This window comes from Ictidomys tridecemlineatus, chromosome 3 (genome assembly GCF_052094955.1).
Source record: "Ictidomys tridecemlineatus isolate mIctTri1 chromosome 3, mIctTri1.hap1, whole genome shotgun sequence".
Taxonomy (NCBI): Eukaryota; Metazoa; Chordata; class Mammalia; order Rodentia; family Sciuridae; genus Ictidomys; species Ictidomys tridecemlineatus.
The window spans coordinates 31,756,502-31,773,265 of NC_135479.1; the positions used below are offsets into that span (position 1 = coordinate 31,756,502).

The 16,764-nt window shown below is 48.5% G+C and overlaps 1 protein-coding gene across 7 annotated transcripts in view; it reads left to right on the forward strand.

Annotated features, from left to right (window-relative positions):
* Msi2 (musashi RNA binding protein 2) overlaps positions 1-16,764 on the forward strand; it is a 367,496-nt gene that overhangs the window by 344,061 nt on the left and 6,671 nt on the right. For 2 of the 7 annotated variants that reach the window (XM_078042286.1, XM_078042289.1), the window contains 2 exons: positions 13,823-14,031; positions 15,753-15,825. In XM_078042286.1, the coding sequence (XP_077898412.1) occupies positions 13,823-14,031; positions 15,753-15,794 (251 nt within the window). In that variant the 3' untranslated portion in view covers positions 15,795-15,825. The remainder of the gene's footprint in view (positions 1-13,822; positions 14,032-15,752; positions 15,826-16,764) is intronic. The other 5 variants (XM_078042291.1, XM_078042292.1, XM_078042288.1 and 2 more) reach the window with 3 other exon arrangements.

A 16,764-nucleotide genomic window follows, 5' to 3' on the forward strand; every position in this document is an offset into this window, starting at 1 on the left:
GAAGGTTTCACAGGGGAGTGAACATTTCAGCTGTCAGTGGACAAATGGCTCCCCAGAGGGCCAGGGGGGATAGCATATTCGAGAACAGTAGAGTGAATTTGAAGCCCAGCAAATAGTTTAATTCTGGCTGGAGAATTAAATAAAGTAAGAGAGGAGAAGCAGATATGGGCAGAGCCCACAGCAGAGAGTCCTTGCTTGGTACCATGCTAAGGAGCCTGGAGAGGCCTGAAACCAGGATTTGCATGTTAGACAAGTCCTGGCAATGGTGCCCAGGGAGATTGGAGAGGCAGAATCGGAGGCTGGCAGACAAGTTAGAAATAATTCATGCACATTATAAACACCCAATACAGGTCAGTGTGCAAGTGTCCCGTGGGCAGTGGGGCTTTTGCTCCTCCCCATTAGATGATTAACTCTGGCCCTTTGGCATCTGGGGTGGGATGCTGGAGAATTACATGACGTGGTCTTTCCAGAGCTCCCCGTCTTCTGAGGAAGACCAAGGACACAACTGATGTAAAAGCTACCTTGTCATATAGGTGGGTCCCTGCAGGGCCAGGGCACACCTTCTTCCATGCAGAAGGTGACACGTGGCATAGACATTGGAGGAATTTAGAGTGGGGGTAGAGACAACAAGGTTCTGGGACACCTTAAAAGCCAGATCAATAGGGTCACTTTGGCAGAAAAGGGAAGTCCATATTCTTGATAGGAGCGGAACCTGGGAAGGATAGAACCATGTAGGGAAGATGACCTGTGCAGCAGAACCAGATGAAACATTTTGACCCCTTTGAACCAGGGGCTTGTAACCCAGAGCAAGAGGAGAGGAGTGAGGCATTGAGAAGATAGACTGAAGAGCACTCTCTGATGGGGACTCTACCTTACTTTCCCATGAACCCCTTTTTAAAATCATAGTAGATCTTTTTAAAATGATCTTTTAAATTACTTTTTGCAATGGAACCCAGTGCCTCACACATGCTAGGAAAGTGCTCTACCACTGAGCTGCATCCTGAACCCTCCTGTAATCTGCTTGGCTTCTGCCAACAAGTTGTTATTCATTCTGTACCCATAGATCCATAGATGTTGGTTCCTTGGCTCACATAGCAGCCCCTGCCCTCGTCCTTCCTGCCAGTTCATTTCCCTCTATCTTTGTATTTGCTTCCTCAAAATCTGACTCAGACTGCCAGAAAGCCACACCTGGTTAGTCCTACCTGGGCATCCTCTCCCTTGCTTCATGTCCTAAGTTCTTTTCTTGCTTGGTTCTTAATGACAGGTGGGGTTAGAAGTCCTCTAAAGACATTTTACATATATCTCAGGTCAGCAACAGCCTTCCCAACCCTGTAAACCATCAGTCCTCCAGGAAGCAGAAGCCAGCCTAGTCCTTGTTCTTAGCATAGATAAATAATGAGTATGCAATTAGAGAATGCACAAAATGATGGGGCCCTTTGTTCCTGGATGTGTATTGATATTAATAAAAGGAGGCTGGGCCGATAGCTCTGTGGCAGAGCACTTACTCTGGCATATGTGAGGCACTGGGTTTGATCCTTAGCACCACTTAACAAGTAAAATAAAGCCATGTTGTCCATCCACAACTATAAAAGAAAGTTTTTTAAAAACTTAGTAAAAGGTCTCACTTTTCCAGTTTGGGAAGTGAGCAAATAATATTTTTGAGCTGCTGTGATTAGCTGCTGGGATTAGGTCTGTCAGAGGATGGGAGAGCCATGATGATATCCACTCCATGGCATGGAATGGAGGATTCTGGCCAGCATCTTAAAATTCACACCTGCCTGGGCAGTCCTTAAAGGAAAGCTATCTTGAAAGAGGTTGATCGAATGCTAGAGACACTTCCCAGCCAATTTCAATAAAATGGTGATAATAGTAATATGTTAATAAAAGCTCACCTGTTATTTGAAAGCAAGGAGTACTATACCAAGCTCACCTGCCTTATCCCAGTTAATTCTTATAACACCACAAGTGGGCACTATCATTCCCATTCCCTTTTTATTAGACACACACACACACACACACACACACACACACACACACGCAATGGGGATTAAACCCTAGTGTATGCTAGCATTGAATTACATCTTCAGCCCCCTCCCCGCTTTTTTAAAAATTTTGTGACAGGGTTTCACTGTTGCTAAAGCCACCTCAAACTTAATGATTCTCCTGCCTCAACCTCCCAAGTTGCTGGGATTACAGGCATTTGCCACCGTGCCCAACTCCCATTCCCATTTTAAAGATTAAAACTGCAGCTTAGAGAAGATAGTATCTTATCTGAGGTAGCAGAGATAGGATAGGATTTGAGCCTCAGCCTGTCTCAAACACTATCAGCAGATGCTCTGCTGTACCAGCCCAGCAATGCCTGAACAAGACTGCAACTTTAAAACTGCACAGAAAAAAAAAAAAAAAAAACCTACAGCTGCTCCCAATTCTTAATATCTTTAGGAGAGAACCCCAAATCATTTACAAGTGGCTTCAAAAGGCATTATAGGTATTTTTTGCACCCGCTTCTATTATTGCAGACTTAATGCCATGATTCTGCCTGTCCTTATTTGGCTGACATTTCTGGTCTGACTTCTGGTCCCTGAATCTTTCCAGGCCAATGGCAGCCAGTGGAGGTCCAGAGGAGGCGTGGTTGAGTAAGAGGGAGCTTAAGGAATTATTTGAAGGGAACCTTATAAACTGAAAACAAGGCCAAAGGAAGTTAGCCACAACCTAAAAGAAACCAGGGGGTGGAACCTGGGAGGGGTTCTCTGGGAAGACAGACGTTATCCGCAGGGAAGAGTCAACATCCCCTTAGATACAGCTGCGAGGGCTGCATCTGGAGTGTCGCTGGGAAACACAGCCCAGCCCTAGCGCTGGGAAGTGATTGGCTGCCCAGTTGCTGGGGCTTTGCTTTGGGCCAATGGTGGAGAAAGGGGCGGGTCCACAGGAGGGTGCAGCGGGCTCCTCAGCCAATCATTCTGCAGGGAGGCTGGATTCCTGATACCATGGTAACAGCGAGCACGGGTTCATTTGTTTTGTAGATGAGTAATTACTACACAATTAGAGAAAGCTAAAAATAAAGGGGCCCTTTGTTCCTGGCTACTTATTAATATTAATAAAATGGTCTGTCCAGGTCTGTGATAAACAATGCAAACCTGGGTGCCTGTGGTAAAGGCTAACGTGGCTGAGAAAAGCTGCCCAGCCCAGCTTCCCTGTGCATTTCCCAGCCTGGTTCCCCAGCTCTGTTTCCTCCTCTTTCTGGAAGTTATTTCTGAAATTAACCTGGAGAGGATGGACTTTTTCCTGAATTTGGGGAGAAGAGCTTAGCATCACAGACTCACACAGGATCTGCAATGCCCTGGAATCAAGGGGTCAGTAAGGCACAGACCCAGGCCACACCCCCTTCCAAAGAAAAGACCCGAAGTACAGCAGCAAAACCAGATAACATGGACCAATGTTGGAGGAAGCCCCTAACCAATTTTGCTATTATGTTCCTGCCACGTTTTTCTTCTGGCTGTTGTCTATTGAGCTCTCCAAGTTTCGTTCGATAGTCTTTTAAACACCTTCCACTGAAGGTAGCTCCCAAGCTTTTCTCCCTGCCCACTTGTCTTGTAAAATACATTCAGTTCAGGTTGGGAGTGACATGCTTGGGATTAGCCTATGTTTAGGGATTGTCTCCACTATCCATGCCCTGACCTTCAAGGTCCAAACAGCTGAGAGGTTTCTCTTCCTTACAACCCTTCCCCCTCCTAGGGAGAGAGGTTGCCTTGTAGATTAATCCAATAAGGATGAGAAATGGCTTTAAAAAAAAAAAAGCAGGCAGCATAAGTGCAGAGAAAAAGAAGAAAAAGTTGGGAGTCAGAAGACTCCCAGAGGGAGTCAGATTCTGACTCCCAACTTTTGGTCAGGGGGCAGGGACATTTCAACTCTACAGCTCTGTATTGCTGCTGTTTCCAAAGCTTCCAATTTCTTGTCCTTGAGGGTAAAATTAGTGGCAAATGACAGTGGTTTAAGATCTGAGAGGAGGTAGTGGGGAGAAAGCCATGAGCTTTCAAGTGATAGGAAACTTGGTGAGGATGCACTTGAACATGGTCATGCATTGTTTAATATGCAAGGAAATGGGAGGAACTGAATATTTCCAGAATTGTGTGTATTGCTTTTAAAATCTATTGTCAGATTTCCATCGTTAATTGCAGTTGATTGAAACTTTTAGGGTTTGGCTCTCATTAGTAACAGTGGACCTGTTAGCTGAGCAACGAGCACATGTCTGTAATCTCAGCTACTTGGGAGTTTGAGGGAGGAGGATTATAAGTTCAGGCCAGCCTCAGTAAATTAGCAAGATCCTGTCTCAAAATAAAACATAAAAAAAAAGGTGGAGATGTCACTCAGTGGTAGAGCACTACCATTGGATTCAATCTTTAGTACCCAAAAAGTGGGGAGTGGGGGGAATGGGCCTGTTAATAGTTGGTGATGAGCAGATCAGCCCTGAGATTGGAGTCAGTGCAATAGTTCTGAATTTTGCTTCATGTTAGAATCACCTGAGGAGCTTTTATAAATTTCCCTGTATCCAGGCCACACTGCGAAGCCATCAAATCAGAATCCGTCAGGGTGGACCCCAGGCAAGTGCAGTGTGTAACCACAGGCTCAAGTGCCACCTGGTTCTTGCTGAAGATAGAGCTTCACATCATCTCTGTGACTGTCACTGGCACCCCAGCCTCTTCTAACAGCAGGCAGGAGAGACCTCCTGCCTGGGTCTAGGATCTCTAGCCCACGGTCTTGGGCCCAGGGCTCTCCCACCTATCATGGGTATGCACAGTAGGGCCAGGAAGACCACTGTCCAGGAAGAGCTAAGGTATCTTTTTTCTTATGTGACTTCCCTGCTTCTCTTGGGGACAGGCCTGTCCTGGCTGAAATTAGCAGCATTATACACATAGAACAAGCCGCCTGATTCAACCATAAACAGGGAAGCAGCCAGCCTCCTTGACTGTCTGACGAATGGGGCCTTTTGGTAAGGTCGGAGTTTGTTTGTTATTAAAGACCTAATTAGAAACATGAGAGGGAGCTGAATGGCTCCATGCTTGGCTAATTAGTGACATGTATGCACCCGCTTTGAACTTCAAGGACACAGAGCTATTAGCGCTTACATCAAAAATGGATTAAACTCCTGTGCCTTTATAATCATTAAAGACGGGCTGCTCAAGTGGAAAGCCTTTTGTACAGGTCCTCAAGGGGCTGTCCCCTGGGCATCCTCCCCACCCTACCCCCTGGCTGCTGGAGCCCAGGGCAGTGAGTTGCTGTTGGTTATGACTTTCCAGACTGGCATCCTTTGAAACCACAGCTTCTAGTACATGCTGATCAGTCTTAGGGTATTCCAGCTCCCCACTGGACTTGCCCTCAGCAGAGTGGAGTGGTCTTTTGACACTTGAGATCAGCCCTCTGGGTGCCCACTGGGTCCAGGCACTTTCAGGGAGGGAAGCAGGAGTCCAGGCTAGTCCAGGGCTTACATTCCCTCTCACAGTGCCCTTGCCCATCAGTACTGACTGGGTGCTGCCTTGTGCTCCGAAGCTCATTGATCCTAGGGATGTGACACAATGCAGGTCAGGTCTAGTCCTCAGGAGAAATAAGTCCCCTTTCACATTTGGCATATACTACCCAACTTTGGAGAGTCCCCAGTCTGATGGGGAACACATCTGCACTACCATGGAGCTCCCAGTTTGGAAAGGGTACAAGGCCCAAGCCCACTTCAAGGTTGTCCACACCAGGGTTGAGAAGTTGATTCCTTGCCTTCAAATTTGCCATTTCTCTGGAGCAAAGAAAGATCCAACTGAACAGAAGAAATGTGTCCAGCCGTGATCCCAGGAGGGACAGCTCCCTCCTTGTGTAACACAGTTGCTTTCACATTAGAGCTGGGTGCAGGCCTGTCTGAGTCACTGGGTGGCACTGGATATGTTCCCTAGCTGCTCAAATCCTGGCTTTCCTTCTTTAACACACAGCTAATAAAGCCCAGCTTATGAGTTAGGTGAATGAAAAAAAAAAAATAGTGGGAAGATCCTACCAACAGGAACACGGAAGTGCCCAGTAAGTCTCAGTCGTCACTGCAGCGTGGCATCCTCTGAAGCCACAGCTTCTAGAAGATTAGTGCTTCTTGTCTCCTTCACTTTCACCTCTCTTGTCCCCTGCCCCATGCTTCTTAACAGCTACAGGGTGACATCTGATTCTTATATAGTACTTCATCATGATGGAGAATACATGAGCCCCAACTCCTAAGCCTGTCGTCCTGGCCTTGGATTTCATAGTATTTTAATGTATTTGTCGTACAGAAAATGTGTGCAAGACACAAGCAAGGATCTAACCCCTCTGGTGGGGACAGGGATGTGGCATTAAGAGTGGGAAATACTGAGCACAGAGAAGATGGCTGGGGACACATGGGGCAAAGCCAGACTCGTTTCTTTTTGAAAGTTAAGAGAGATGAGAAAGGCAGTCACCAGAACAAAGCAAGGGACATTCTCCGAATTGAAGTAGGACTGACTCAGAGCCACCAGACTGTTCAAGAAAGAGGAGCAAGTTGTTTCCAGACACCATGCTCCCTATTTCCTTCTGCTTCTCAGGGCCCAGGGGGCTGGGTGAGGAAGCACAGGCTCTGGGTCACCTCAGGTGACATGCCCAGCCATGGGATGGCTTAATGCAACAGTACGAGGGTGCTGTGGTCTCTGCCGGGTCTCCTTGTCTGCTGCTCCTTGCAGGTTCTAACCAGTGTAGGCTTGGACTCTCGAGTCAATTAGCCTAGGGAAAGATGTAGCAGGTGTTCATGTTAAAACCCCACCCACTTCAGCCGAACCATAAATGTTTGTCAGACAGTTCACACAGAAGGGCAAGCTCTTGTGCCAGTGCCAGTCACAGGCTCCATGATGCTCAGGCACCAGCAGGGCCTTGTTCTCTTTCCCTTCCCAGGGCCTCTTCCTTCTAGAACCCTGTAGACAAACTGAGCCCCTAGGTCCTCTGGGGGCTAAGAGAAGCAAGAACTTGAGTTTGACTCCAGAAATATCTTTCTTTGCCCTCTTGATTAAAAGGCCTGGTTTCTTTGACTACTAGGCCCAGGTCCACTGAAGGATGCTGCATTCCCAGGATTTATACCATCAACAGATAACCTCCATCTTCCCCTCCCTCACCCACCTTCCCAGCCAGCCCACCCAGAACCCACTCAGCATGTTCTTTGTGAGCTTGAGACACACTCACAGACCCTGATCAGAGCCGATAACAAAAAAAGCATCAAGCTGTAAAGAAAAGGTTGAATCTCAATATAAAGTGCATCGTCCTGACCACAAAGCCTTCCTCAGATGGGTCCATTCTGCTCTGAATGTAGTGAGAATCCCCCCAGCTTTATGATCACTGTGTTGTAGGAGGGCTTTAGAATCCACTGATAGTGAAGTTAGCTCTTGAGGGTTGGGTGAGGTGTGACTTCACCAGAAGCTAAGATCTTCCTACAAAAGAATTAGCCAGCAAGTCTTAGGTTCACTACTTGAGACCTGCTGACATTGATTGGCAGGCATCAACACCAACCACAGGGGTCTGAACTGGGCTAAATTTTAAGAAAACAAGTGGAAACTGCAGTTGGTTGGCATTATTGTAACCACATTTGGACCAGCATACAACTGCCCTGTCAGCATGTGATAGGGCAGATTCTCACCACGTGTCCCACGAAGCATGCAGATGAGCCAGGCATCGATGGGTACACCACGACTGGCATGATATTCTCACCAGGCTGAGTTTGCTATTCTCTGTAACGTACCTGTTCACATATGGAGACCATGGAAAAGTAATACCAGCACCTTGCTCTCTTAACCACCACCACCATCTCCCCATTTGAAAGTAGTCTTCCCTCTCTCGGCTGAAATTGCCTGAATTTCAGCAGAGCTTTAAAAATATATTGTGGATAAAATTGATTGTCCCTGCATCTGGGCCCCTGAACTGATTTGATTTTAATTTAGCGTGTCCTACCGTTTCCCCGGGTTGGACAAATTGCTGGCCTTCACTGTCTGTCTCTCCTACCTTCAGGCTAAGCTCTGAAAGGAAAGCTGGAGCCAAGGATCCCTGGGACATACTGGTTGGGCAGACTTCTGCTTTGCTCTGCGTGAGACCCTCTGGGATCACATACAACTGAGTGTTGTCCTTCCCTTACGGGTTTATCTTTCCTTGCTGACCCTTGCCATTTGCCCATCTGCCTTCAGAGGATGCAGTAAGGAGACTACACTGTGGCCTCTCCAGCTCTGTTCCCCGGGAGGGTCTGGGGCTGTTTAGCAGCCATTTTTTCAGAGCCTTCAAGGAGTGGCTGATTATTGAGAGGGACTTATGAAGGTCTCTGCTACCAGCCTCCACCAGGCTCTGTGGACACAGCATCCACTGAGTGTCCAGTGTTGTAGGGGAATAGAGGAGGAGCAGTCTTGCTCCAGAGACCATGCCATCTGATCAAGGAACCTGCCTGGTCCTGCAAGAACCTTGACAACTCCATAGCCCACCTTGGGAATTCCTTGCTAACAAGGAGACAGTCCTGCCACTGTGGAGTTTCAGGCCAAGGTAAATATAGAAGCACAATGTAGACAAGATGAAGGCCAAGGTGAGTGTTGGGGGGGGGGCATGATTTAATTAGTTTCTTCAATTTCTCTAAAACAAACAAAATCCCTAAAAATCCAGTTTGATGGATTAACATGACCCCTGCCTTCTAAGAGTGTCACACAGACTTATGACTATACCTGCACTCAGTTACCCATTCCATTGGGAGCTGGGGGCCAGGAACAGGGGCCATGACACCAATCAGCCCAGACTCCCTTCTGCTTCACTCAGAAATGCAGAGTGCAGTTAACTTTGTTTTGGTAGCACGTTCCCTTCTGCCCTGGACCTAGAGAGGTTGGGTTCTCCATTGCAGTGGCTTCGCCCTGGAGCAGCAGCATCTGCCTGGGCAGGGAAGAGGTTGTGTCCTAGAAAAGTGCCAGGGGTCACCAGGGTCCCCTGCCTGAAATGAAACCTAGCAGTCATGGATGATTCACAAAGCAAATGACTGAAATGTCTTGAGGGTGGCCATGCCCTTTGGGGAAATGTGAGACCCACCAAACCAGGAGCCTGGCCTAGGGCTGGAACTCAGTGGACCCCTGGCTTGTCACAGATATGTGGGCTGAGCTCATCTGAAGAGGATTTTGTCACAGTAGCTTTCTCTGGATCATTCATAGTCCGGTTTTCAGGTCTTAGTACCAGGGGTACCTTTCCAGGGGTACCCCCCAGGATCCTTGGCTGTAGCTTTTTGCCTAAGATATTTAAGAAGGATATAGAAATGTCTAGACTTCCACACCGTTCCTAGACCTAAGCGAAGCTATTCCGACTCCCACCACTTCCCTACCCTTAAGAGTAATTTCACTCTCAATCCAGCCCCTTCTAACCACAGGTAGGCAGAGAGCCACTTGCAGACTATACACGCATCTCCCCCGGCTCTTTTTAACCCCGGGGAAAGGGACCCACAAGTTTCAGTCTAGCACTGTTGAGTTTCTGAGCCTACAGCACCCATCTCTGTTAAGGTCTCCAGGATAAGATTCTTGGGCTTTCCTGGGTCAGCCATCAGGGCATTTCCTTGGTGGACAGGAAGCCCCTCCCTCTGGTCCATGTAAGATGCCTCCACCTTTCACTCAAGTGCATTTCCTCTTGCTGTCCTCAGTGAGATTTAGTGTCCTTGCTTCCTGTCTCCTTCCCCCACCCCTGTAGTCCTTCCTTCAGGTCCAAGATGATTATATGCATGAAGCGGATGAATTGGATCTTTTTGTAAATCACCTCCTGATTTGTATGGCAAGTGAATTGCATTCTCCTATATCAGATTTTCCTAAATCTGCATATGGCACCTGCCTTGCTGGGCTCTGCATACACAACTATCTCAAAAATGAGAGTATTTGTTTTAAACTTGACAAGTCGCAGAGCACTTTCTCTTCTTCACTCCTCGAAGCAGCCCAGCGTCAGGCTGAATAAGGCAAACGTCACTCACATTACAAACAATGGCATGGGCTGGAGGGGCTTGGACCAAGGCACACAGCTGGAAGGTCGGGGCCTGGGTCACACACAGGTCTTCTGACTCCAAGTCCAATGCCCCCTTTCTCTACACTGTAGCCACCTCCTGAAGGTACTGCCTGGACTGGGAAAGCCCAAAGGATGCTGGGTGGTAGAGGTGTGAGGTTCAGAAGGAACTTGCCCAGGATTAGGACACTGCCCAGAGCCCAATGATGGAGGAATGAGCCCCCAAACGACCAGCCTGGTATAAGGCTTGTCCCAAGCCACTTAACACTCACAGCTTATATTGCAGAAATGCCAAGGTATTTGCAAGACATTGCCCTCTTCTGGGACAGGCATTATAATATCCAATTTATCAATCTCAACACTGTTTATTCAACAATATTTGCTTCTTCCCTCTATATACACACACACCATAGCAGAGCAGTGGACAACAAGGTGCCCTTGACCATTAAGAGTGATGTTCTGTCCTCTTTCTAACCTGATCCTAGTATATAGGACCAATTCTAGCCACGTGCCTGGAGGAAGGTGCCCTCCACCTAGGACACTGAGGATTGACTGGAGAGTGGCTTCCGCAGAAAGCACCCTCATGGCAGATGCTGCTCAGCGGCAGGCCTGCCCCTAGGAGAGGGGGTCCTCAGATGACCCCCTTTACCATATAGCCAGCCAGTGTTCGATACGTGAAATGACACTGACTTCCCTAAAGAAGAAAATTGCATTGTCCCTGATGCTTCCCCCATCTGACAGCAGGCACAGTCCTGACAAGTTTATGTGCTCAGTGTCCATCCTCATTCTGTCCTGCCAGCCAGAGCCGTTGTTTTTTTGAGTCTTCCCAAAGATGCCTGGATTTTCAGATGGCTTGACTGGGAACTTGAGCACGCTCCCTGGGGCATGGTTCTTCTGCCACAGAGAGACAGAGGCAGGTGGTGACTGCGGAGCTTGGAGACATCTCTCCTGGGTGCTCAGCCCCTGAGGGTGCAGTTTCCACTGCCCCTGGAGGAGACCCGCCCACAGCTAGCATTGATAGCCTGCCCATTGCGCCCTCTGGTGGGGACCCAGTGGCCCAGTCTCCCCGCCCCTCGCTGAGGGATATTTGCAAGGTGACTTTGGGCTGGGGCTCAGGCATTGTGATGAGCAAGTGCATAATAAAATGGGACTTGGGGGTTTAAAAGCTGCATTCTAATACAGCGCCTTCTCCACGGTGATTTTAGTGTCATTTGATGGAAGATGACTGAGCAGGGAGGGGTGATCCAGACCTAAGATGAGCTGCTCATTATGAAATTCACTTCAGGCCGACTCCTAGACGCCAGGTCTCTGTGCACACAGGTTACCTTCTGAGCTTCTACAGGCGGGCATCTCTGGATAGTAGTCCTTCCGTGGCCAGGCTGCATCCTATCTCCAAGGCTCCTTACTCTGGCTGGATTATTATCTAGGGCCCTTTTCCTGCCAGAAGGAGTCAGCACCAAAACCTTCCTCCTCCCCACCCGCTAGACAGGTGTTCCTGCCCAGCATCTTCCTGGATCTGCATCCCACCAGAGGTGAAAATGTTCCCCTTCATCTCACACTGTGCCTCCCCAAGCCCACCCCACCCTCCAACCCTAAGACAGAACAGGGAGTTTGCTCTTTGTAGAGGGAGGGGTTCCAATGCCCGGGAAACCAGAAGTCCACTGTCTGAGGGCTGCGGGGGAGGTGTTCTACCAAGATAATACCGCCGTTTGAATAGCTCGGCTTGATATTTGCCTTCGTGAGTGAGACGGGCCAAATGTTATCTGCAAGTTTAATCTTCTATATTCAAACATCCCAGTCCCCTTTGTCTTCCAGCACATTGCCAAATAAGCCATTCGCTTGCTCTAAGCTATAATTCTTTTTCTCCTTCTCTCTAACCTCTTCTCTCCATCAGCCTGTTTGTTCATTTATGGGCTGCAGCTTCAGGGGCTCACCTTGGGGCTTCCAGAGGCAACAGTTTGTATTTTCTCTGCTGAGTCCGGAGCCAGGCTCAGCTTGGTTTGGTCTCCTTTGTGTCTTCAAGTCCCCACTTGGTCTTTTGCCAGCCTGGCAGTGAGTGGGTATCATCAGTCTCTTCCCACACCTGTGACAAGTGGGTGACAATCAATCCACTTGTAGCTTCTTCAAAGCCCCAGGAGAAGTGAGGGCCTCTGCACAGGCCCCAAGGCAAGAGCGACTCTGCTGTCCACTTCAGATGCTCTTTCCTTTCTGCCCTGGAAGGCAGCTGTCATGGACAGAGGGGATGCCGGGGGAGGTAGAAGGGAGAGGGGACCCTGCAGCCTTGTGGAACTAAAGACGTCTAGGTGTGTGATGCTGAGACCGGCCACTCCTACCAGACTGTTGCCCCGAAGCGGCCAGCCCCAGACTCACCATGAGGTTGAAATGAGAACTTAACTTTTACCATTAAAAAGAGTTTGTGATTCTTTTGTTTTGTTTTATTCCATTTTGGAAAAGAAAATGAAGTTTAAACTACTAAAGGGAAAAGATAAAATTAATCTGGTCGATAGACTGTGCCCCTCTTTGGGAAGGGCATGATGGGATTCGGGGGAGGCAGACCGAGGAACCTGAGGAAGCATCACGCTCTGCCTCCCCCCACCCCCAACCCCCATTCCCAGACACAACCTGCCACTCTCCAGGTGTGTGGGTGTCAGGTCAGTCCTCTGTCACAAAGATGCATTCCAGGCTTTCTTTTTCTCAGTGTGGAGCTTATACCTGAGGATAACTAACAGAGCAGGCATTTCGGACAGATAAGCTTTAGCTGTAAAGTGGTTTAGTTGGTATGCTGCATTCATACTTCTTTGTCTTTTTTGTTGTTGTTGTTTAAACAAAAGGAAAAAAAGGTTTAAATCCCCCCCTTTCCTTCTCCTGCAGGAGGTGAGTGTGTGGGTGTCCTGTAGGACCTTTGGCTCCACCCCAGCTTTAGCCCAACCTTCAGGTTACCATCCCCACCCCATCCCCTCCCTCCATCCCCTGCTCTCCACCCCAAAAGGGAACCCTCTGTCGCCATCATTACCGTTACGTTAAGATGCCCGAACTCTCCATGACATAACCCATCCTCCTCCGACCACTTCAGTATTAACGACTTTCATGCAGGGATATAAATGGGAGGGGTGGGAAAGGAGGGAGTAGCCAGTGGGGAGGGGGATCGGGTGGGGGAGGGATGCAGAATGGAGATCTTTTTTTGTCTTTTTTTTTTTCCTTTAAACAAATTTGTCATTTAATGGATCCAAAAGAAAAGAAAGAAAAATGAAACATACACACAAAAAAAATTTTTTTTAAATCCCCTCCCCAAAGATTTTTTTTTCCTAGACACAAATTGCTTTGTTTCCTGTCACGTTTTAATATCAATATTAACACAATGTGTAGTCTAAAACTAGTTCCTTTGTAGTTTGCATGGGATGTGAATGCTGTCTCAACGTGCCCAAATCTAGAAGACTGCATGAGCGTCAATTCAGATGTGAAAAAAAAAAAATCTCTCTCTCTCTCTTTCTCTCTCCTCCATATATATCTCTATTTCTATTGTGATAATTTGGTGGGCAGTGAAGCACCTCCGGTTGGTTGCCGTAGTGTGTTGAATGATCGTTTTTTTCTTCTCTATTTTTGGAGCTCCAAGCTTCTTAGTAGTAGCCTGGGCTGAGTATTCTTGAGTCCCTGCTCATGTTTTCGCATGGCCTTGGTTGAGTGTTAGAAGTTGGGCCTCAGCTGTTTTTCTCGAGTGTTTGGCTTGTAATGATCGGTGCATGCCTGGCTTCTGGCCTCATACCCAGCTCTATTCTCTGCACACCAGTCCTGAATAGCTACAGTGCTCAACCGAATTTTGGCGCGCCCGCTTCCCCGGCAGGCTCCAACCCGGCGCGGCCCGGAGGCTTCCCGGGGGCCAACAGCCCAGGACCTGTCGCCGATCTCTATGGCCCTGCCAGCCAGGACTCCGGAGTGGGGAATTACATAAGCGCGGCCAGCCCACAGCCGGGCTCGGGCTTCGGCCACGGCATAGCTGTAAGTACCTGCCTTCCTGCCCTCCTGCCTCCTGCTACCTGACCAACTCCTTGCAGCCCATGAGTTAGGGGCAGAGGAGAGGACAGTGGGTCCCCATCAACGGTCACGCCAGCTACTGAAGGCTGACACTGCTCTGTCTGGGCATATACCAAGGACCTCCTAAGTGGCCCTGTGATGAACTAGAACGTATGTGAGCAGTTCAGATTCATGTCACCACTCAGTCACCTTTAGCCCTTGCGACCTTGAGCCACTTATATAACCCCGTGAGCCTCACGTACCTGGCTGCAGAACAAGAATAGTTTACCTCCCTCCAAACATTGGGTGAGAATGAGCAGAAACAGTGTGCACCCCGCACACAGTAGGTACTCAGTGTCAAGCCACCCCCCTCCCATCAGGGGTAGTCATCTTAGGCAGCAGAGTCCCCGACTGATGTCCATTGGTAGCTCTGGTATCTGGGAGGTGGTGTGGAGGGCGAGCCCCCTCCCAGGCCATTTCTTTTGCTAACATTTCTTACAGTTTCCAGGTTCCAAGTAAGTTCCCATATGCGTTCTTTAGCTGTGGCCCCCCGAAGGCCAGATGCATTTGATATTTGTAATGCTCTGTGGTTCTATAATCTGACTAATCCAGGCATTGGAAATTTGCTTAACAGATTTGCATGCTGTTTTCAGATTGTATTGTTCTTCTCCCTCCTGGTGTGTGAGCATGAATGTGCCTGAGCCCCACTTGCTCGCTTCCCCTTCCATTTTGGAAACAGAAAACTGGCCAACCCCTGCCCTAGCCCACCTCGGCATTTTGGAGGCAGTTTGGTTTTGAGCTGAGATGGGAGTGACTGCTGTCCCAGGTCACGTCCCTGTCAGACTTCACATGTGGGAGAGAGCGGGCAAGCTTTGCCTTAAGGGCTGCGCTGGGGAGAACAGAGCCTGTGCAGACAGTCTGGGGCACCAGGGCGGCCCCATCCATGCCCCTGTGCATTACACTTGTGCATACACAATCATATACACATTTTTCTCTCCCCATCTCTCTCTTTCTTGCACACACACACACTCATCTGCCAGTCCTATCTGTGCTGCCTGGGTCCTTGTTCAGTTTCACTCCCAAGACAGTATCTCTTGAGTCAGTAGTTTGATGAGTCTAATCCTTTCGGATCAACTGGAGTACCAAATCCAGAATGTTATTATTCATCCAAGAGCTGCATCGACTTGGGGAACCGTCTATCACCACTTAGAACACGACTCATTTCCATTTTCAGTGTCCAGAAACACAGACCCTACTTGTTTTTTGAAAACCTGAGTCTTTGGACCCGTATGCTACAGTGATTTCTCTGAAAAACCCCACATAGCAACACAGTTTGTCTGCACTGGGATTTCTTCTCCCCAGCTTGAACCATTGGAACCCAGGACACAGGTCCTTATCTTTGCCCTTTGGGGTCAGGGCCCCCATGCCCATCATTTGGGGCATGAGCCCCACTACACACCCACCCCTTTGAATCTGGCTCTTGGTTTCCCTTGTGTCAGCAGACAGGCTGGGGTGGGGGTCATGGGGGAGGGAGGGACTGGAGCTGGAGAGGATGTCATCCTGGCCCCTCATGGCACGGTGTCTCAGAATTACATATTCATGCTGGCAACCACAGACTAGTCCTAGAGATAATTTTCTTTCCCAGAATATGACAATCTGTTCCCATGTATAGCGCACTGATGACCTTAACAATTGTGCAATTTTAGGGACCTTTGATTGCAACGGCCTTTACAAATGGATACCATTGAGCAGGTGCTTTCGTTGCCATCTCACTCTGAGGTATTACCGTCTCTGCCATGTGTCTCCGCCCTGCCGGTGTGCCCGTACATGTATGTGCACTGGTCATACATGTATGAGCATGCCATTGTCTCATCACATCAACATCTCTCCCTCCTCTTTCTGGACCCCTTTTCAGGCGGGTGGGGGCAAGAACAAATCCAGTCTTTTAATCTCTCATCCCTTCCTCCAGCTTTTAATCATGACCTCACCTTTTTTTATTCTCTCTCTTTTTTTTTTTTTTTTTGATTTGGGTTTTTTTTTTTTTTTTTTGGTTCTTCAGTTGGTTCTTTCTATTCCATTTCTGTATAGTCCCTACCGTCATCTTTCTCTGTCTTGAAATACAATCAAGAGTGTGGGAAACTGGAAGGCGATTTCGTACTATGCCCATGGGGGTGGGGTGGGGGGGGTGGAGGTAAGGAACTTCTGGACTTCTGCCAAGCCTGGGGATAGGAGGCGGGGACCAGGGCCACTCCCGAAGGTCCTGTGAGCTGACCTTGTGGGTTGCTGGGCCCTTTCAGCTCTCCAGGGCTGTCTGGGGGCTCAGCCAATGGGATTCATGCAGTCAAACAGCCAGACTCCATCTTTTAGTGAAAAGAAAACATTTTTGCCAGTAACTACTGAGTAATTATCCAGATTACCGCACGAAAAGCAAATTAAATTAACGACATCACCTGCATAACGTGGATTTGGATCCCTGCCAGTTTCCTAACCTTTTAAACTGAGCTCAAGTTAATTAAACATTTTTTTAAATCACTTTGATGGGGATATGGAGGGGGTGGGACAGAGGAGAGGGAGGTTGGGGCGGGCAGTGAGCAAGCCTCCTGCCACATTCTCCTCAAATATGAGTGTCTGTCATTCTTGGGAAGAACTCCAAGCAGGGAGAGGGGTTATCCTGGAAAGCACTAGATGTGTGCTGCATTACTACGTGAGGTTGAGGGG